At 41.5% G+C, this 22833-nt stretch overlaps 1 protein-coding gene across 1 annotated transcript in view; it reads right to left on the reverse strand.

Moving 5' to 3' along the window:
* Positions 1-22833, reverse strand: part of LOC139383981 (gamma-2-syntrophin-like) — a 75313-nt gene that overhangs the window by 28369 nt on the left and 24111 nt on the right. Inside the window, exons 3-9 of the mRNA XM_071128610.1 lie at positions 21670-21726; positions 19742-19799; positions 18374-18417; positions 17981-18022; positions 16639-16726; positions 14711-14802; positions 10785-10912 (exon numbers count right to left, since the gene is read on the reverse strand). Coding sequence (XP_070984711.1) covers positions 10785-10912; positions 14711-14802; positions 16639-16726; positions 17981-18022; positions 18374-18417; positions 19742-19799; positions 21670-21726 — 509 coding nt within the window. The remainder of the gene's footprint in view (positions 1-10784; positions 10913-14710; positions 14803-16638; positions 16727-17980; positions 18023-18373; positions 18418-19741; positions 19800-21669; positions 21727-22833) is intronic.

The raw sequence follows: 22833 nt of genomic DNA on the forward strand, positions 1-22833 counted from the left end.
CTGTACGGGATGTTGAGAAATATGAGGAGAATGTTCTATAGAGGGATGTTGAGAAATATGAGGAGAATGTTCTGTAGGGGATGTTGAGAAGAGAAATATGAGGAGAATGTTCTATAGAGGGATGTTGAGAAGAGAAATATGAGGAGAATGTTCTGTACGGGATGTTGAGAAATATGAGGAGAATGTTCTGTAGGGGATGTTGAGAAATATGAGGAGAATGTTCTGTACGGGATGTTGAGAAATATGAGGAGAATGTTCTATAGAGGGATGTTGAGAAGAGAAATATGAGGAGAATGTTCTATAGAGGGATGTTGAGAAGAGAAATATGAGGAGAATGTTCTGTAGGGGATGTTGAGAAATATGAGGAGAATGTTCTGTAGGGGATGTTGAGAAATATGAGGAGAATGTTCTGTACGGGATGTTGAGAAATATGAGGAGAATGTTCTATAGAGGGATGTTGAGAAGAGAAATATGAGGAGAATGTTCTGTAGGGGGATGTTGAGAAGAGAAATATGAGGAGAATGTTCTGTAGGGGATGTTGAGAAGAGAAATATGAGGATAATGTTCTATAGAGGGATGTTGAGAAGAGAAATATGAGGAGAATGTTCAAAAGAGGGATGTTGAGAAGAGAAATATGAGGAGAATGTTCTGAAGGGGATGTTGAGAAGAGAAATATGAGGAGAATGTTCTGTAGGGGGATGTTGAGAGGAGAAATATGAGGAGAATGTTCTGTACGGGATGTTGAGAAGAGAAATATGAGGAGAATGTTCTATAGAGGGATGTTGAGAAGAGAAATATGAGGAGAATGTTCTATAGAGGGATGTTGAGAAGATAAATATGAGGAGAATGTTCTATAGAGGGATGTTGAGAAGATAAATATGAGGAGAATGTTCTGTAGGGGGATGTTGAGAAGAGAAATATGAGGAGAATGTTCTGTAGGGGGATGTTGAGAAGAGAAATATGAGGAGAATGTTCTGTACGGGATGTTGAGAAATATGAGGAGAATGTTCTGTAGTGGGATGTTGAGAAGAGAAATATGAGGAGAATGTTCTGTACGGGATGTTGAGAAATATGAGGAGAATGTTCTGTAGGGGGATGTTGAGAAGAGAAATATGAGGAGAATGTTCTGTACGGGATGTTGAGAAATATGAGGAGAATGTTCTGTACGGGATGTTGAGAAGAGAAATATGAGGATAACGTTCTGTACGGGATGTTGAGAAATATGAGGAGAATGTTCTATAGAGGGATGTTGAGAAGAGAAATATGAGGATAATGTTCTGAAGGGGATGTTGAGAAGAGAAATATGAGGATAATGTTCTGTACGGGATGTTGAGAAATATGAGGAGAATTTTCTGTACGGGATGTTGAGAAATATGAGGAGAATGTTCTATAGAGGGATGTTGAGAAATATAAGGAGAATGTTCTGTAGGGGATGTTGAGAAGAGAAATATGAGGAGAATGTTCTATAGAGGGATGTTGAGAAGAGAAATATGAGGAGAATGTTCTGTACGGGATGTTGAGAAATATGAGGAGAATGTTCTGTAGGGGATGTTGAGAAATATGAGGAGAATGTTCTGTACGGGATGTTGAGAAATATGAGGAGAATGTTCTATAGAGGGATGTTGAGAAGAGAAATATGAGGAGAATGTTATGTAGAGGGATGTTGAGAAGATAAATATGAGGAGAATGTTCTGTACGGGATGTTGAGAAGAGAAATATGAGGAGAATGTTCTATAGAGGGATGTTGAGAAGAGAAATATGAGGATAATGTTCTATAGAGGGATGTTGAGAAGAGAAATATGAGGAGAATGTTCTGTAGGGGGATGTTGAGAAGAGAAATATGAGGAGAATGTTCTGAAGGGGATGTTGAGAAGAGAAATATGAGGAGAATGTTCTGTAGGCGGATGTTGAGAAGAGAAATATGAGGAGAATGTTCTGTAGGGGGATGTTGAGAAGAGAAATATGAGGATAATGTTCTGTAGGGGGTTGTTGAGAAGAGACATATGAGGATAATGTTCTATAGAGGGATGTTGAGAAGAGAAATATGAGGAGAATGTTCTGTACGGGATGTTGAGAAGAGAAATATGAGGAGAATGTTCTATAGAGGGATGTTGAGAAGAGAAATATGAGGAGAATGTTCTGTAGGGGATGTTGAGAAGAGAAATATGAGGAGAATGTTCTGTAGGGGGATGTTGAGAAGAGAAATATGAGGAGAATGTTCTATAGAGGGATGTTGAGAAATATGAGGAGAATGTTCTGTAGGGGATGTTGAGAAGAGAAATATGAGGAGAATGTTCTATAGAGGGATGTTGAGAAATATGAGGAGAATGTTCTGTAGGGGATGTTGAGAAGAGAAATATGAGGAGAATGTTCTGTAGGGGGATGTTGAGAAGAGAAATATGAGGAGAATGTTCTGTAGGGGGATGTTGAGAAGAGAAATTTGAGGATATACCGTGCTTCTACACCTGCAGTGCTTGCTGGTTGGGGTTTTAGGCTGGGTTTCTGTACAGCACTTTGAGACATCAGCTGATGTAAGAAGGGCTTTATAAATAAATTTGATTTGATTTTGATTTGAGGAGAATCTTCTATAGAGGGATGTTGAGAAACATGAAGAGAATTATGAAAGCACTGCAATCAATGTTTAAAATAACCAGAGCTTGCACACACTCTCCCTGAAACTCAGACATCGTGTTACAATGTTACAAAGATCCTTTAGGGAACCTTGGTTCTTCTGTTGAAAACGCCCTTAATAATATGCAATGCAAGTGTACAATTGGCTTGTTATAAATCTTTGTTCCACTGAGTGCAGACTCTGAGGGATGCTCAATTGTAAAGTTAAGTACAAATCCTCTTGATGTGTAGGGTAGGGTGCACGTGTAAATTGCCCTATATAAAATGCAGTGAGAATATATATGAAGAGAGAGATCAAAACATATAAAACAACCGTTTGGAGATAACATTATCTGAATGAATGCAAGCTGCAGTGATAGATACAGCTTTACTCTGTCTGCCTGACTTGTTTCTGAGATTGCCTGGATAGTGGAATGTTCTGCTTCAACTGTCAGCACACTGCAGCGTGGTCCTCTAAAACCCAGACTGTCTCTGTCTTGGTCCTCTAAAACCCAGACTGTTTCTGTCTTGGTCCTCAGAAACCCAGACTGTCTCTGTCTTGGTCCTCAGAAACCCAGACTGTCTCTGTCTTGGTCCTCTAAAACCCAGACTGTCTCTGTCTTGGTCCTCAGAAACCCAGACTGTCTCTGTCTTGGTCCTCTAAAACCCAGACTGTCTCTGTCTTGGTCCTCAGAAACCCAGACTGTCTCTGTCTTGGTCCTCTAAAACCCAGACAGTCTCTGCTTGGTCCTCAGAAACCCAGACTGTCTCTGTCTTGGTCCTCTAAAACCCAGACTGTCTCTGTCTTGGTCCTCAGAAACCCAGACTGTCTCTGTCTTGGTCCTCAGAAACCCAGACTGTCTCTGTCTTGGTCCTCTAAAACCCAGACTGTCTCTGTCTTGGTCCTCTAAAACCCAGACTGTCTCTGTCTTGGTCCTCTAAAACCCAGACTGTCTCTGTCTTGGTCCTCTAAAACCCAGACTGTCTCTGTCTTGGTCCTCTAAAACCCAGACAGTCTCTGCTTGGTCCTCAGAAACCCAGACTGTCTCTGTCTTGGTCCTCTAAAACCCAGACTGTCTCTGTCTTGGTCCTCTAAAACCTAGACTGTCTCTGTCCTGGTCCTCAGAAACCCAGACTGTCTCTGTCTTGGTCCTCTAAAACCCAGACTGTCTCTGTCATGGTCCTCTAAAACCCAGACTGTCTCTGTCTTGGTCCTCTAAAACCCAGACTGTCTCTGTCTTGGTCCTCTAAAACCCAGACTGTCTCTGTCTTGGTCCTCTAAAACCCAGATGGTTTCTGTCTTGGCCGTTGAGATCCAGGCTCTTCGCTGGCAATGGCAGAACACTGACATTCCTGTCTTGCAGGAAATCATGCACAGAACTAACAGTATGGCTGGTGGCCTTGTCATGCTGGAGGGTCATATCAGGATGAGCTGCAGGAAGGGTACCACATGAGGGAGGAGGACGTCTTCCCTGTAACGCACAGCGTTGAGATTGTCTGCAATGACAACAAGTTCAGTCCAATGATGCTGTGACACACCGCCCCAGACCATGACAGACCCACCACCTCCAAATTGATCCCGCTCCAGAGTACAGGCCTCGGTGTAACGCTCATTCCTTCGATGATAAATGCGAGTCCGACCATCACCCCTGGTGAGACAAAACCGCGACTTGTCAGTGAAGAGCACTTTTTGCCAGTCCTGTCTGGTCCAGCGACGGTGGGTTTGTGCCCATAGGTGACGTTGTTGCCGGTGATGTCTGGTGAGGACCCGCCTTACAACAAGCCTACAAGTCCTCAGTCCAGCCTCTCTCAGCCTATTGTGGACAGTCTGAGCACTGATGGAGGGATTGTGTGTTCCTGGTGTAACTCAGGCAGTTGTTTTGGCAATCCTGTACCTGTCCTACAGGTGTGATGTTCGGATGTACCGATCCTGTGCTGGGGTTGTTACATGTGGTCTGCCACAGCGAGGACGATCAGCTGTCCATCATGTCTCCCTGTAGCGCTGACTTAGGTGTCTCACAGTACGGACATTGCAATTTATTGCCCTGGCCACATCTGCAGTCCTCATGCCTCCTTGCAGCATGCCTAAGGCACGTTCACGCAGATGAGCAGGGTCTTTTGGTGTTTTTCAGAATCAGTAGAAAGACCTCTTTAGTGTCCTACATTTTCATAACTGTGACCTTAATTTCCTACTATCTGTAAGCTGTTAGTGTCTTAACAACAGTTCCACAGGTGCATTTTCATTTATTTTCATTTATTTTTGGGGGGTCTTTGAACAAGCAGGGGAAACAGTGTTTAAAGCCTTTACAATGAAGATCTGTGAAGTTATTTGGACTTTTACGAATTATCTTTGAAAGACAGGGTCCTGGAAAAGGGGAGTTTATTTTTTTGCTGAGTTTATGTATGTACGGACATACGTACGTACGTATGTATGTATGTACGTGTGTACGTATGTATGTATGTATGTATGTATGTATGTATGCATGTATGTATGCAAGTACAGATGAAGTCGGAAGTTTACATACACCTTAGCCAAATACATTTAAACTCAGTTTTTCACAATCCCTGACATTTAATCCTAGTAAAAATTCCCTGTCTTAGGTCAGTTAGGATCACCACTTTATTTTAAGAATGTGAAATGTTAGAATAATAGTAGAGAGAATGATTTATTTCAGATTTTATTTCTTTCATCACATTCCCAGTGGGTCAAAAGTTTACATACACTGAATTAGTATTTGGTAGCATTGCCTTTAAATTGTTTAACTTGGGTCAAACATTTCAGGTAGCCTTCCAAAAGCTTGGGTGAATTTTGGCCCATTCCTGACAGAGCTGATGTAACTGAGTCAGGTTTGTAGGCCTCCTTGCCTGTACACACTTTTTCAGGGGATGTCAAGAGCAATCGAGACTTTAATAAGAGCAATAGAGACAGGGAGCGGGTGGGATAATGATGTAGCTGGTGGAGATAATGATTTAGAAGGTGAGGATAATGATGTGGCTGGTGGGGATAATGATGTAGCTGGTGGGGATAATGATGTAGCTGGTGGGGATAATCAAATCAAATCAAATTCTATTTGTCACATACACATGGTTAGCAGATGTTAATGCAAGTGTAGCGAAATGCTTGTGCTTCTAGTTCCGACAATGCAGTAATAACCAACAAGTAATCTAGCTAACAATTCCAAAACTACTACCTTATAGACACCTTATAGACAAGTGTAAGGGGATAAAGAATATGTACATAAAGATATATGAATGAGTGATGGTACAGAGCGGCATAGGCAAGATACAGTAGATGGTATTGAGTGCAGTATATACATATAATGATGTAGCTGGTGGGGATAATTATGTAATTGGTGGGGAAAATGATGTAGATGGTGGGGATAATGATATAGCCGGTGGGATAATTATGTAACTGGTGGGGATAATATGTAGCTGGTGGGGATAATGATATAGCTGTTAGGAATAATGATTTAGAAGGTGAGGATAATGATATAGACCATGGAGATAATGATTTAACTGGTGGGATAATGATTTAGCTGGTGGGATAATGATGTGGCTGGTGGGATAATGATGTAGACCATGGAGAAAATGCTTTAACTGGTGGGATAATGATTTAGCTGGTGGGATAATGATGTAGCTGGTGGGGATAATGATGTAGCTGTTAGGAATAATGATTTAGAAGGTGAGGATAATGATATAGACCATGGAGATAATGATTTAACTGGTGGGATAATGATTTAGCTGGTGGGATAATCATGTAGACGGTGGAGACAATGATGTAGATGGTAGGGATAATGATGTAGCTGGTGGGGGAAATGATGTAGATGGTAGGGATAATGATGTAGCTGGTGGGGGAAATGATGTAGATGGTAGGGATAATGATGTAGCTGGTGGGGGAAATGATGTAGATGGTAGGGGTAATGATGTAGCTGGTGGGGGAAATGATGTAGATGGTAGGGATAATGATGTAGCTGGTGGGGATAATGATTTAGATGATGGAATAATGATGTAGACCATGGAGATAATGATTTAGCTGGTGGGATAATGATTTAGCTGGTGGGATAATCATGTAGACGGTGGAGACAATGATGTAGATGGTAGGGATAATGATGTAGCTGGTGGGGATAATGATTTAGCTGATGGAATAATGATGTAGACCCTGGAGATAATGATTTAGCTGGTGGGATAATCATGTAGACGGTGGAGACAATGATGTAGATGGTAGAGATAATGATGTAGCTGGTGGGGATAATGATTTAGCTGATGGAATAATGATGTAGACCATGGAGATAATGATTTAGCTGGTGGGATAATGATTTAGCTGGTGGGATAATCATGTAGACCAGGGGTGTCAAAGTCAAATGGACGGAGGGCCAAATAAAAAAATCAGCTACAAGACGAGGGCCGGACTGTTCGAATGTTCATTGAAAAATTTTTAAATGACGCATATAGTCTAGTGAACCTAATTGAACCTACTGAAAACCTAACAAATATATTACAATATGATCAGATAAATAAAGCAATATTTTCTTATGGCTCTGTCAGTAATCTTTAATTTTCAACAGACACAAAAGACAAATTTCCTTTATATAAATATCCCCATAACATGAACATTAAATGAAAGAAACCGGTATTCAAGGCACCATCAGTAGACTATATTTTCTATTTTAGCAAAAGTGGGCTAAATTTACTTCAAAGAAAAAACAATAATAGCAATTTTCTATCATCCACTCAACTGAAATATTTTTAAAATATAATTGGATTGAAATACAAAAAAATAAAGTGCAAAAATCTATTAATCAAAAACAACACTTTGTTTAAGGAGAAGTAACATGCAGTGAAAACAAATATTAAATTTTAACTTTTAAACTTGAACTGAGTAAAAACTCTAAATATGTGATTGCACAGTAATGTTCACTTGTTTGAGGTTGAGGGTGATACTTGGTGGTGTCCCATCTTTTCCACAAGTTCATCAATGTTCGGGGTAAGGCTCTGAGCTGAAGAAATCCTCAGAATTGAGTGGAGGTGTTCAGCAGTAAGTCGACTTCTGTGTGATGTTTTGTTCAGGTTCATCAAAGAAAACAGTTGTTCACACAGGTATGTGCTGCCAAACATAGACAACGTTTGAGCAGCCTGGATGCGCAGCTGGGGCATTGTGCCGGGGAGGAAACGGGCGAACTCCGCAGCACCCACTGCCGCATATTTTGCCCTCAGTGCATCATTGCATTGGAGGTCAATCAACTCCATTTGGAGGTTTGGTGGTGAGCTTTCCACGTCAACAGCAAATGGGTTACCGAGCAGTTCCAACCTGCTTTTTTGTGCTTCAAAGTCAGCAAATCGGCGTCGAAAGTCAGCGGCAAGCATACCTATTTTATCAGCCAACTGTGTGCTCGGGAACGCACTGGTAGAGAGCTTCTCTTTCATGGTCTGGCAGCTGGGAAAGTGGCTAAAATTTTCTTTCCGCATCTGCGTCTCCCACAGAGTCAGTTTGGTTTTAAATGCCTTCACTGTACTGTACATATCAGAGATGACACGATCCCGACCCTGCAGCTGCAAGTTTATTGCATTCAGATGACTCGTAATGTCACACAGAAAAGCCATTTCACACAGAAACATTTCGTCTCGGAGTTGTGTTGTGTCTTTCCCTTTGCTGTCCAAGAACAGACAAATCTCCTCACGAAGCTCGAAACATCTTTGAAGCACCTTTCCCTGGCTTAGCCATCGCACCTCTGTGTGATAAGGCAAATCACCATGCTCCGTTTCTAACTCCGTCAGAAATGCCTTGAACTGGCGGTGATTCAAACCTTTGGCTCTGATAAAGTTAACTGTGCGCGTGATGATGCTCATTACATGCTCCATTTTCAAGGCTTTACCGCACAACGCTTCCTGGTGTATGATACAATGATAAGCTGTCAGCTCACCTGTCGCGTTTTCCTCTTGCATCTTTTCCCGTATCTTCGCCACCAGTCCGCTCCTGTGTCCACACATCGCAGGTGCTCCGTCGGTTGTCAAACCCACGAGTTTTTCCCAAGGCAGCTCCATCTCATTTACACATCTTGACACCTCTTCATACAAATCATGCCCCGTAGTTGTGCCATGCATAGGACGTAAAGCCAAAAACTCCTCTGTCACGCTTAGGTTGGAGTCCACTCCGCGGATGAAAATTGACAACTGGGCAATGTCAGAAATGTCGGTGCTCTCATCCACAGCCAAGGAATATGCAATAAAATCTTTTCCCTTTTTCACAAGCTGCTCTTTTAGATTGATGGACAACTGGTCTACTCTCTCGGCAATGGTGTTTCTGCTCAGACTCACATTTAAAAAGAGTTGCCTTTTTTCTGGGCAAACTTCGTCACAAACTTTAATCATGCAGTTTTTGATGAAATCCCCCTCCGTAAATGGCCGGGCTGATTTAGCGATCTCTTCTGCCAAAATAAAACTGGCCTTGACAGTTGCGTCCGCGTGTGTGTCCGCGTGTTTCGTTTCATAATGTCGTCTCAGATTATACTCTTTCAGTACCGCCACACTTTCTCCACACAGAAGACACACAGGTTTTCCAGCTACCTTCGTGAACATATACTCCGACTCCCACCTTGTTTGAAACCCCCGGTTCTCAGTATCCACCTTCCGTTTTGCCATTTTTGATGGGTATCTGAAAGTTAATTTTACTGTGATGCTGACGACTGCTGTGCCAATAAATATTGAAATGAAGCAGCCTACTGCTCGGTGCGTCACCTTTGCATTGTGGGAAATGTAGTATTGGTGCGTGTAAAAGATCTGCGGGCTGCCTGCGGCTTGCTGCGGGCCGGTTCTAATAATAAATCAAGATCATCCCAGGGGCCGTAAAAAACCTTCTTGCGGGCCGGATGTGGCCCGCGGGCCTTGACTCTGACATATGTGATGTAGACGGTGGAGACAATGATGTAGATGGTAGGGATAATGATGTAGCTGGTGGGGGAAATGATGTAGATGGTAGGGATAATGATGTAGCTGGTGGGGGAAATGATGTAGATGGTAGGGATAATGATGTAGCTGGTGGGGGAAATGATGTAGATGGTAGGGATAATGATGTAGCTGGTGGGGGAAATGATGTAGATGGTAGGGATAATGATGTAGCTGGTGGGGGAAATGATGTAGATGGTAGGGATAATGATGTAGCTGGTGGGGGAAATGATGTAGATGGTAGGGATAATGATGTAGCTGGTGGGGGAAATGATGTAGATGGTAGGGATAATGATGTAGCTGGTGGGGGAAATGATGTAGATGGTGGGGGGTAATGATGACAAGAGAGAGAAAGAATCTTGTTCACAGATGATTCATGTCTCATGTTTACATACACATTCTGGTAAAAAGTTAATCATAACCACTCAGTTATTCAAATGAAGTTATGCCACGTTGTTAACGATAATAACACTAATCCAGTATCATCCTTCATTAGGATTGAACTCATAAAATGGAATATCTGCAATCAAGACGTTGTTTGCATCAGCCATACGTCCACTCAATCTCTGTCTTGTGTTTATTTGAAGGATCTTAAATCTTCCCATTAATATGCCCGAAGAAATGCTTTACTTCTCATAAAATATGTCCACTTAGTCTCGTCTTCAAGGATTAAGCGTGAAAAGTGTGATTATGGGTATCAATACAATTTTATTTTTTTTATTATACTTCCACTCTTTTCATACATGGAGTTCATTTTTCTTTGGAATTGACAGAAACAAGCACCATAATGCATCATATTGTATCAGGTTGTGACTAACAACGATAACTTATTTGAGTTCTACGTAAGAAAGATACCCATTGATTACCACTTTATTTCTTTCTAAATAACAGCTCCATTAGGGATCTAGAGGACAGCCATATCTCTTACATCATGTTATCTAGCAGAGGAAGGAATGAAAATAACATTTCCTGGGATTTCCTGCCTTCATTTGATATTGTTTAAATCTCTAAAAAGAACCAATTCAGTGTATTAAAGTTAAACCTTCCCATCCTATCATGGCTTCACCATCTGGGCCCTGCAGCAGTGCTGACCTTTTAACACATTGCATGCCTGTGCATAGATATTGGAGTTACAACCTTTCACCTAAATGAAAAGTGCTTGCAAAACCAACAGCAGCGCTTGGTGAACTGTGCGCCTCAGAGGTGAATTTCATCACACAGGATTACCTTACCTTAATTTATCCGTTCCGGCTTTGTATTTGGAGACTCGGGCCATCAACAAGGGTAGGGACACTGCATCCAGCCAGCGCTTCTCATACTTTGGTTCATTAGCCGAGGGTGAGGAAGGCGAGGATGGAGCCTACATGGTACAAGTGAAGAAGACAGTGATGGTCTCGTCTCAATCACAGGCTAGGTCACTTTAATCATTGTGCATTCAAAGTGCATTCGAAAACAACAATGTCCTACTTTCAGTTCCTACTGCACTTGAAAGGATGATATCCTTGTTACTTCCTAGCTACTGTATGCTATTAATTATTGATGATCATTATGGTCACCTAGCGAGCACACCTTTTACTTACTGTGTCCTGGGATTTCACAATGGCATTTCTCTACAACTCAATCGCAGCACCTGGCACATATTCTTGCACAAATGATTTGCTTTTCCTCCCCTCTGAGCAAATCAAAGGCTATAACCAATTATGTCCACTTTCCAGAGCAAATGATTCTCCCTTTGTCAGTTCATGTAGAGAGCAATTAGAGACCAATGCTTAATAATTACACTTGACTTTCAAGTTGTGCTGCGCAAGGGAGTGGTAAAGATTACAAGAAATGGAATACTATCGGCACGTCAACACGGATTAGAGTGACGAGTTGTCAGTTTTCACCAAGGACCTGGGAAACAAGATACTAAGCTGCCACTCTTGTCCTTCATATCATTCACTCTCCCATAGCTCGTGATATTTCTGAGACGACAAAATAGACCGAAGCGTAATTATTTTGGAGGCATGTAAATGAATCCATAGGAAGCTATCCTGGGGGCAATGAAAGGAAAACACTGTCAATCATTTCAATGTCAACGCCACATACAGGAGATGACAAGCTTAGAGAATTATAATCACCTGCAGGCAAGCAAACACAAGAATGCTAAAGGAAGGCAAAATAGTGGGGAAATATTGTCTGGGTTAAGCATTATGTGTTAACTATGCAATTACAGGGCACTATGTTTTCCCACCAGCAGTGTCATCTACACACTTCATCTACACACTTAGAAAAAAAGGGGTTCCATAAGGGGTCATTGGCTGTCCCCATAGGAGAACCCTTTTGGGATCCAGGTAGAACCCTTTTGGGATCCAGGTAGAAGGGTTCCAGGTAGAACCCCTTTGGGATCCAGGTAGAAGGGTTCCAGGTAGAACCCTTTTGGGAACCAGGTAGAACCCTTTTGGGATCCAGGTAGAACCCTTTTGGGATCCAGGTAGAACTCTCTGAGGAAAGGGTTCTACATGGCACCCAAAAGAGTACTACCTGGAAGAAAAATGTTTCTACCTAGAACCAAAAAGGGATCTTCAAAGGGTTCTCCTGTCAGGCCAGCCAAATAACCCTTTTAGGTTAAAGATAGAGCCTTTTTTTCTAAGATCGTACCTTCTTTAGTTGCAGAGAGAATCAGGTGAAAAAAGGCCAGTCAACCATGTTTTCTATTATTTAGTCTACATGGTTTCCAGTATTTAGTCTACATGGTTTCCAGTATTTAGTCTACATGGTTTCCAGTATTTAGTCTATTTGGTTTCCAGTATTTAGTCTACATACTTGAAAGTTTGTTCACTGATATATTATATAATTCTGTAGAATAAACCAAACTAAAACATGGCTGTCATTTCAGTCCTACTTTTTCACTATGAAAAACACTAGGAGGCATAATTGATACTGCATTGAAAAAGAGCATGAATAAAAACAAACGCTTTAAGGAAATAATAAACCAAATTAGACTCGTGTTAGTTAGCCTACTACTCTTGACTGGAGCAGTTTGTCGTAGCGTGAAGCTTTTGCTATTGTATGTTGTTGACCTCATGAGGGTCTTTTCTGGTTAGAAAACTGACCAGCTAATCGTGTTTGTCAGCCACCTGCCCTCTCAACCTCAGAATTTAATGTAGAGAACCCAGCCAGCTGATCTATTACGAGAACCCAGCCAGCTGATCTATTACGAGAACCCAGCCAGCTGATCTATTACGAGAACCCAGACAGCTGATCTATTACGAGAACCCAGACAGCTGATCTGTTACGAGAACCCAGACAGCTGATCTATTACGAGAACCCAGACAGCTGATCTATTACGAGAACCCAGACAGCTGATCTATTACGAGAACCGAGACAGCTGATCTATTACGAGAACCCAGACAGCTGATCCATGATGTCGCATTAAGTCAAAACCTGACCTGTTTACGCATAGGTAAGCATGTGTCAGAGTATATTCTCCCACAGTTGAAAAGAACACATGAATGCAGTAATAGTGCAGTGAATACAATGATAATATAGTTAATGCAGTGATTATGCAGTGATACTGCAGCGAATACAGTGACCATGTTGTTAATACAGTGATAATGCAGTGATTATGTAGTGATTATGCAGTGAGTATAGAGTGATACTGCAGTGAATACAGTGGCCATGTTGTTAATACAGTGATAGTGCAGTGATTATGCAGTGCGTATACAGTGATACTGCAGTGAATACAGTGGCCATGTTGTTAATACAGTGATAATGCAGTGATTATGTAGTGATTATGCAGTGAGTATACAGTGATACTGCAGCGAATACAGCAACCATGTTGTTAATACAGTGATAATGCAGTGATTATGTAGTGATTATTCAGTGAGTATACAGTGATACTGCAGTGAATACAGTGGCCATGTTGTTAATACAGTGATAATGCAGTGATTATGTAGTGATTATGCAGTGAGTATACAGTGATACTGCAGCGAATACAGTGACCATGTTGTTAATACAGTGATAATGCAGTGATTATGTGGTGATTATGCAGTGAGTATACAGTGATACTGCAGTGAATACAGTGACAACACCGTTAATACAGTGATAATGCAGAGATGATGCAGCGATACTGCAATTGAATACAGTGATAATGCAGTGATAATGCAGTCCACAGGGCTCAGTGCTCCAGGATTGACATTCTCTAGCTGTTCGGGAAGATAACAATAGACTGAACAGACACAGGGCTAGATTTCCTCTGAAAATGGGGCCTTCTGACGTCCTTCCTGCGCCATCCTAAATATTTCATGTTCAAAGACTACCAGGGAATGAAGTCTTTTGAGAATTGAATATGCTACACTCATTCATAATAAAGCTTAAGGTCAGTCAGGTACCAGTACTAGAGATTACAAAACACAATCGGAGTGTGCTTTTGGTTTCCATCAGGTGTGAATCTATAGATAGCTGTTGCAAGAAGGTCCATTTGCATGGCAGGAAATGTGCATGCTGGGAAAATATTCTGCACTGTTTTTAGACCAGGAACATTCAAATCACTGTGAAGAATGTAGAATGGGAAACCACTCACAATCTAGCTGCAAGACAAGGAACAATTGGCCAGTTAAAATATTTTTTGTAGCGTGTACTAACGGTCTCGGTTTCAATAGTACACTCAGTTTCCCCTATTGCCAGTAGATCGCAGAGGTTCAAGATGTTTTTCAGGGAGACAGGTCTCATGAGAGGAGCCACAACAGTATCCTGCCCTCCTAAACTAGTCCCTGTCATATCCACTAATACTACAGAATCTGGGAGCTGTTATGAACATGGGTTACATTACTTCAGGGCCGAGGAAGGCAACGGCACTTTGCCACATGCTAAGATCACTCTGATTGGCTTCCATCTACATCATTGGTTCACTGCCAAGTGAGTATGGTTGTAGCAATGCCTTGTTTATTTCAAGAATTGTGCTTTAAATCTGGCTACGGGGAGACTGTAGGAATACCTGTCAACTTCCATCCTCACCGCCTCCCTCAGTCTAAACCAGATATCAAACCCTCAAACCGGGTATTGGGAGCTTTCTCAAATTGTCAGTTTGTATTAGTGTGACTTTAATGCCTGCTACTGGAATCACAAGCACATTTAATGGAAGAAAAACAATGCAATTGTATAAAGGTTTACTTACTGTGTTGCTAGAATTCCCATTTAAATGTAAACCACTGTCAAATAGTGGTGAAGATACTCTGCTACTTTGATCAGCGGGTGGTACAGGAGCGCCTGAAAACCATGAGAGCAAATGTTATATTGTTGAAACATGAAATACTTCATGTGTTCAGCCTCAGCCGCAGAATCAGCCTGAGAATCAGCCTCAGTCTCAGAATCAGCCTGAGAATCAGCCTCAGTCTCAGAATCAGCCTGAGAATCAGCCTCAGTCTCAAAATCAGCCTGAGAATCAGCCTCAGTCTCAAAATCAGCCTGAGAATCAGCCTCAGTCTCAAAATCAGCCTGAGAATCATCCTCAGTCTCAAAATCAGCCTGAGAATCATCCTCAGTCTCAGAATCAGCCTGGGAATCAGCCTCAGAATCAGCCTGAAAATCAGCCTGAGAACTAGCCTCAGCCTGAGAATTAGCCTCAGCCTGAGAATCAGCCTCAAAGTCAGCGTTAGGCTCTACATCAATCACCTTTATAGGCCAAGTTCATGTATAGAATGTGTTTTAGTGATATCATGCTGCCACAGTAAACAGAATAAACAGACAGAATATTGAATATATATAGACAGAATATATAGACAATATATATATATATATATATATATATATATATATATATATATAGAATGTACAGATGATAAACATTGTATACAGTATAGAGACAGCATTGTTCCCTCAATCCAAAAGTTTACAAAAAAACACACGAGCAGCGACCAAACACCATGACTGCCTCTCTGGGCACCTCAGGTATCATAACACCGTGGCTGCCTCTCTGGGCACCTCAGGTATCATAACACCGTGACTGCCTCTCTGGGCACCTCAGGTATCATAACACCGTGACTGCCTCTCTGGGCACCTCAGGTATCATAACACCGTGACTGCCTCTCTGGGCACCTCAGGTATCATAACACCATGACTGCCTCTCTGGGCACCACAGGTATCATAACACCGTGACTGCCTCTCTGGGCACCTCAGGTATCATAACACCATGACTGCCTCTCTGGGCACCTCAGGTATCATAACACCATGACTGCCTCTCTGGGCACCTCAGGTATCATAACACCATGACTGCCTCTCTGGGCACCTCAGGTATCATAACACCATGACTGCCTCTCTGGGCACCACAGGTATCATAACACCATGACTGCCTCTCTGGGCACCTCAGGTATCATAACACCTTGACTGCCTCTCTGGGCACCACAGGTATCATAACACCGTGGCCAGTCAGTAGAGAATCTTAACATTCTTGTGCTAGTATGTGTCTAACCTGGGACCCGGACCATGTGGTTCATTAGCATAGCTAAGAATACAACTAGGTCTAATGGAGCTCTTTTTACACTCTCTCATCCAACCAATCAGCATAAAGCTCTACTTCTTCATTGTTGAGTCATCAAGCCGACAACTTCAAAGGTCCATTTCTAGACTCAATAAGGTTGCTAGGATTCTGGACATCAAAGCTATTGGCTGCTATTGGGTGATCACATGGTCAAAAACAGACCAAAAAAACAACCTTCAATGTAAGAGCAGATGACAGCAGTCTGTTGCATGACTTTCCCCTTCACTGTGTATTCTTGCATGCTGTAGGTCAAGCAGGGTGGCCAACAAAGACAAATGCAGGTGTTTGATGTGGCAATAGCTTAGGTACTGAAGCCCCAGCTACTGTTCTAGCCAATCTTCTGAAGAATACAGCAAACCTCAGAGGTTAATAAAAATGTTTAGCTTTTTATTTAACTAGGCAAGTCAGTTAAGAACAAATTCGTATTTACAATAACGATCTACACCCAATCACGGGCGGTTGTGATACAGCCTGGATTTGAACCAGGGTATCTGTAGTGATGCCTCTAGTTACAGTACAGAATACGACATTAAACATGTAATGGTGAATCCACTCAGAACTCTTACCCAATGGGAGCTTTAGAAAAGATGGAACTTCCCTGAGGTGCCGCACAGTGATGGTGACTTCCTCCCCGGCAGTCCGCAGGAGATGAACCTGCCAGAGGAGAGAGAGAGAGAGATAGAGAGGGAGAGAATGGGAGGATGAGAGAGAGAGAGAGAGAGATAGAGAGAGAGAGAGAGAGAGAGAGAGAATGGGAGGATGAGAGAGAGGATGAGAGAGAGGATGAGAGAGAGAGAGAGGATGAGAGAGTGAGAGAGAGAGAGGATGAGAGAGAGAGAGAATGAGAGAGGATCAGAGAGAGAGAGAGAGAGAGAGAGAGAGAGAGAGAGAGAGAATGAGAGCTTGTCATCTCAGATGAATAAAATAGCAAGCCACAAGTACATGTAGCTGTACAGCACTTAAGCACACGCAACGCACCACTTGAGCAAAATACAGAATATGCAATCAGCAGTAAAGCCCTGTCTGAATTGATGTCACTTCAGTAATCACATACAATACCATAACTTCAAATATAGCCATTCATTTGCCTGGTGAGAAGCTAGCAAAATACAAGCCAATAATATAAAGTAATTACTCTCTCAATGTCTGAGATCACACAAACCCATTATCTGATTTCTAGAAGGTATCTGCACTTGATATGGCACAGACAGAGCCAAGTCAAGAAATAAGGTTGTTTTTTAGCAGTAGGCCTACAATTATACAAATGTTCATGCTTATTTTTCAGATTTGTATCCAAATGAAAGCCTTTCCTTTCCAACTACCCTCAGCTTTATTGTCAACAATTAATATATTCTACTTCTTCCCAACAACATCAGTCATTTGCCCTTGTTGCTATAGCCGGTGACTATTGAGACAGCTTGGCTATATACGCTTTACATTTTCCCGAAATGAATTGCTCATGATGTCTCTGACGTTCTGGAGGTGAATAGAAGAGAACAGCTGTTTGGAGCTAAGTAGAGAGAGACAGAGAGAGAGAGGGGGGGGGGGGGGGGAAGGAGAGACAGAGAGAGGGGAGAGGAGAGAGAGAGGAGAGACAGAGAGAGAGGGGAGAGACATGGAGAGCGAGAGAGAGAGAGCATGAGAGCTAGAATTGCTGATAGTTCCCCTAAACTCGGAGACTCAAGTTCTGTGCAGCTTTTGTCTAATGAATATACTCCATATTGATTTGTCACAGTCAGGACGAGAAAACAAGACAAACTAAATTAGTCTCCTGTATGACATGACAGAGCTGTTCGCTTGACGAAGCATGTCTCAGCTTTTGGCAATCACATGGAATGATTTTGCTTTCAAATCTGGGAAAAGAGTACGTGACAATGTCTGTGCAGCAGCTAATTAAATTATACTCACAGCTTCTTCATGACTACAATGTTCGACATTAATGCCATTGATCTAAACAGAGTAAAGGAGAAAGTATGAAGCACAGTTAGCAAACTAACTGATTTAAAAGTGTAAATATTGTTCGGTTATTTTACAGCCATGCGTTGAATCTGATGAGAGAACACACACAGAGCAGAAAAGTTAAGCAAATAAATATACACTTTTGTTTATCGGTTGGATCTATGATCAAATTCAAATTCGATGTATTTTGTAGCAGGATCAAATAGCATCTTTTGAAATTACAACTCACACTCCGATGGAAGAGGGCAGCTCAATTCAAATTCAAAAGAGCATATCTCTCTGTCTCTCACCTCTGACCTCAGGCAGCTTTGACAGATAAAAGCTAAGAGCCAGTGTTCTAACCTGTAACATAGCGTCCCCGACGAATAGCTTCCCAGTTTGATCTGCTGCAGGAGGCAATCGTTGAGAGTCAAAGGTTAATGAAAACATTAGAAAATAATTACTAATTCCCATTCACGATGGAAATAGCAATCAATGTTCCTGTCTGCTTAATCTCCACTGACACCATAGAGCTCTCAGGAACACAGGAAACCATGAAATATGGAACTAATAAGTAATTTGCAGCAGCGATTTACAAAACAATGAAACTTCTTAACTGGTGAAAAGATTTCCATGGCTCTCTTGAAGAAGGATGTTAACTTTCCTCTAGTTAATTAAAGACATGTTCGTCTCTGGTTTATTAGAGGCAGGACGTTAACTTTTCTCTCTGGTTAATTAAAGACATGTTCCTCTCTGGTTAATTAAAGACATGTTCCTCTCTGGTTAATTAAAGGCATGTTTCTCTCTGGTTAATTAAAGACATGTTCCTCTCTGGTTAATTAAAGACATGTTCCTCTCTGGTTATTAAAAACATATTCCTCTCTGGTTTAATAGAGGCAGGATGTTAACTTCCTCTCTGGTTTATTAAAGACATATTCCTATCTGGGTTATTAGAGGCAGGACGTTAACTTCCTCTCTGGGTTATTAGAGGCAGGATGTTAACTTCCTCTCTGGTTTATTAAAGACATTTTCCTATCTGGGTTATTAGAGGCAGGACGTTAACTTCCTCTCTGGGTTATTAGAGGCAGGATGTTAACTTCCTCTCCTGTTTATTATAGTCATTTTCCTCTCTGGGTTATTAGAGGCAGGACGTTAACTTCCTCTCTGGGTTATTAGAGGCAGGATGTTAACGTCCTCTCTGGTTTATTAAAGACATTTTCCTCTCTAGGTTATTAGAGGCAGGACGTTAACTTCCTCTCTGGGTTATTAGAGGCAGGATGTTAACTTCCTCTGGGGTTATTAAAGGCAGGATGTTAACTTCCTCTCTGGGTTATTAGAGGCAGGATGTTAACATCCTCTCTGGGTTATTAGAGGCAGGATGTTAACTTCCTCTCTGGTTGATTAGAGGCAAGATGTTAACTTACTCTCTGGGTTATTAGAGGCATGAATTCATGCTTTCACTACCAGAAGGGGGGGGGGGGGGTTCTAATAGCTAAGTTGAAACAGAACGTGTCTAGTTTCTATCCATTACAATTAAACCACTGATTTATACCTCATCAGCAGATTTCCATCTATACCTGAGCAACTGCATTCTGGTTTAGTAGTCATACAGTAACTGCATGACATAAAAGCAACTTAACCTAAAATGTTGTAACTTGATATCCTTCTTAACAGCAGTGTAAATGTCAGATGTTTCAGTCCACATCACTGGGAGAAACATTCAATACTTACCTACTTGATCTTTAAACATCTTTGAAATGACCACAGGCACTTTATGCTCAGCACCTCCCTGAGAGTCACAAGAGAAAGGTCATTATTAATCACAAAGTGTAACATTTATATAAATCTACGAAAAATATTCACTGAACAACCAAGCAGATCAAAGTTCAAGTTTCATTCCACAAAGAACTGTACGTTGATATACAGTTGAAGTCGGAAGTTTACATACCCTTAAGTTGGAGTCATTAAAACTAGTTTTTAAACCTCTCCACAAATGTTTTGTTACAAACTATAGTTTTGGCAAGTCGGTTAAGGACATCGACTTTGTGCATGACACAAGTAATTTTTCCAACAATTGTTTACAGACAGATTATTTCACTTATAATTCACTGTATCACAATTTCAGTGGGTCAGAAGTTTACATACACTAAGTTGACTGTGCCTTTAAACAGCTTCGAAAATTCCAGAAAATATGTGGCTTAGAAGCTTTTGATAGGCTAATTGACATAATTTACATAATTTGAGTCAATTGGAGGTGTACCTGTGGATGTATTTCAAGGCCTACCTTCAAACTTAGTGCCTCTTTGCTTGACATCACGGGAAAATCAAAAGAAAATCAGCCAAGACCTCAGAAAAAAATTGTAGACCTCCACAAGTCTGGTTCGTCCTTGGGAACAATTTCCAAACACCTGAAAGTACCATGTTCATCTGTACAAATAATAGTACGCAAGTATAAACACCATGGGACCGTGCAGCCGTCATACCGCTCAGGAAGAAGAAGTGTTCTGTCTCCTAGAGATGAACGTACTTTGGTGCGAATCCCAGAACAACAGCAAAGGACCTTGTAAAAAAAATTATCTATATCCAAAAGTATCTCTATCCACAGTAAAACAAGTCCTATATCGACATACCCTGAAAGGACGCTCAGCAAGGAAGAAGCCACTGCTCCAAAAACGCCATAAAAAGCCAGACTGCGGTTTGCAACTCCACATAGGGACAAAGATTGTACTTTTTGGAGAAATGTCCTCTGGTCTGATGAAACAAAAATAGAACTGTTTGGAGGAAAAAGGGGGAGCCGAAGAACACCAACCCAACCGTGAAGCACGGGGGTGGCAGCATTATGTTGTGGAGGTGCTTTGCTGCAGGAGGGACTGGTGCTTTTCACAAAATAGATGGCATCATGAGGCAGGAAAATTATGTGTATATATTGAAAAAAAAACATCTCAAGACATCAGTCAGGAAGTTAAAAGTTTGGTCGCAGGGTCTTCCAAATGGACAATGACCCCAAGCATACTTCCAAAGTTGTGGCAAAATGGCTTAAGGACAACAAAGTCAAGGTGGCCATCACAAAGCCCTGACCTCAATCCTATAGAACATTCGTGGGCAGAACGGAAAAAGCGTGTGCGAGCAAGGAGGCCTACAAACCTGACTCAGTTATACCAGCTCTGTCAGGAGGAATGGGCCAAAATTCACCCAACTTACTGTGGGAAGCTTGTGGAAGGCTACCCGAAAAGTTTGATCCAAGTTAAACAATTTAAAGGCAATGCTACCAAGTACTAATTGAGTTTATGTAATCTCCTGACCCACTGGGAATGTGATAAAATAAATAAAAGCTGAAATTATTCTCTCTACTATTATTCTGACATTTCACATTCTTAAAATAAAGTGGTGATCATAACTGACCTAAAACAGGGAATTGTTACTTGGATTAAATTATAGGAATTTTGAAAATCTGAGTTTAAAAGTATTTGGCTAAGGTGTATGTAAACTTCCGACTTTCAACTGTAGCAGACACAGTAACTTCCTTATCTGTACCATGTGTGAACTGTACGTTGATCTAGCAGACACAGTACCAGGAACTTCCTCATCTATACCATGTATGCATTCAAATCTCCTAATAAAAGGCCCAATATTTGTATTGATGAAAATGAACCACTTACTTTGATGCTGATACCCAGACCTCCAGCTGCCTGTCTTCGGAGAACGACAGTTCTGTGCTTTAAAAAATGGGAATTGACCTTGGTAAAATAATCTTGAAATATTGAAACAAGTTTGGAGTGTAACACTGTGGTGCTAAATTTCCAGTTGATAGTCTTTACGATCAAAACCATAACATTGAAAGATACAGCATGCCTCCATAGAAAAATAAATAAAGAACGCAGTAACAGCTTCTTATCAGGGGTGGACTGGGACAAGAATCCGTCCCTGGCACTTTATCCACACCAGCCCATATCACATGCCTGCTGCCAACTCCCACCGGATACCATTTTTATGTCTTTGTGTCCAGTATGAAGGAAGTTCGAGGTAGTTCGAGGTAGTTTAGAATGCTAGTAGGTACCCATGGGGCGGCAGGGTAGCCTAGTGGTTAGAGCGTTGGACTAGCAGCCGAAAGGTTGCAAGTTCAAATCCCCGAGCCGACAAGCTACAAGGCTGTCATTGAAAGTAAGAATTTGTTCTTAACTGACTTGCCTAGTTAAATAAAGGTTAAAAAAAAAATCCAGTAATTGCGCTAATGCTAGTTAGCATTGGCTGGCGAAAATACCTCTAAAGTTCATACTGGACACAGAGACATAAAAATGGTATCCATGAGTTCATCTGAATCTGGGCAAGTAGATAAAGGGCCAAAATCCTGAAGTATCCCTTTAATTACTATTACAGGGATCCTGACTAACATTTTCCCCTGGTCTCATAACTTTTCCATTCAATTGTTATGTCCTGCCAAAAAATAAACAACAAAATGTTACGAATCCAATTCATAAAGAATCCAACGTTAAGAAGTGTAAAGAATAGACAACTGAGGTATTCAAGAAACAAGTTACTTCATTTAACATCCAAGCAGGAATGCATGAATCAAGATATTTTGATGTGCAAACTTATACAGTGATCGTATAAGTTTACACCAGTCTCATCGTCAACAGTGAAGACGTGAATCTGGGATGCTGGCCTTCTAGGCAGAGGTGCAAAGAAAAAGCCATATCTCAGACTGGCCAATACAAATAAAGGATAAGATGGGCAAAAGAACACAGACACTGGAAAGAGGAACTTTGCCTAGAAGGCCAGCATCCCGGAGTCGCCTCTTCACTGTTGACGTTGAGACTGGACAG

Source organism: Oncorhynchus clarkii, chromosome 25, assembly GCF_045791955.1.
Source record: "Oncorhynchus clarkii lewisi isolate Uvic-CL-2024 chromosome 25, UVic_Ocla_1.0, whole genome shotgun sequence".
NCBI classification, from domain to species: Eukaryota; Metazoa; Chordata; class Actinopteri; order Salmoniformes; family Salmonidae; genus Oncorhynchus; species Oncorhynchus clarkii.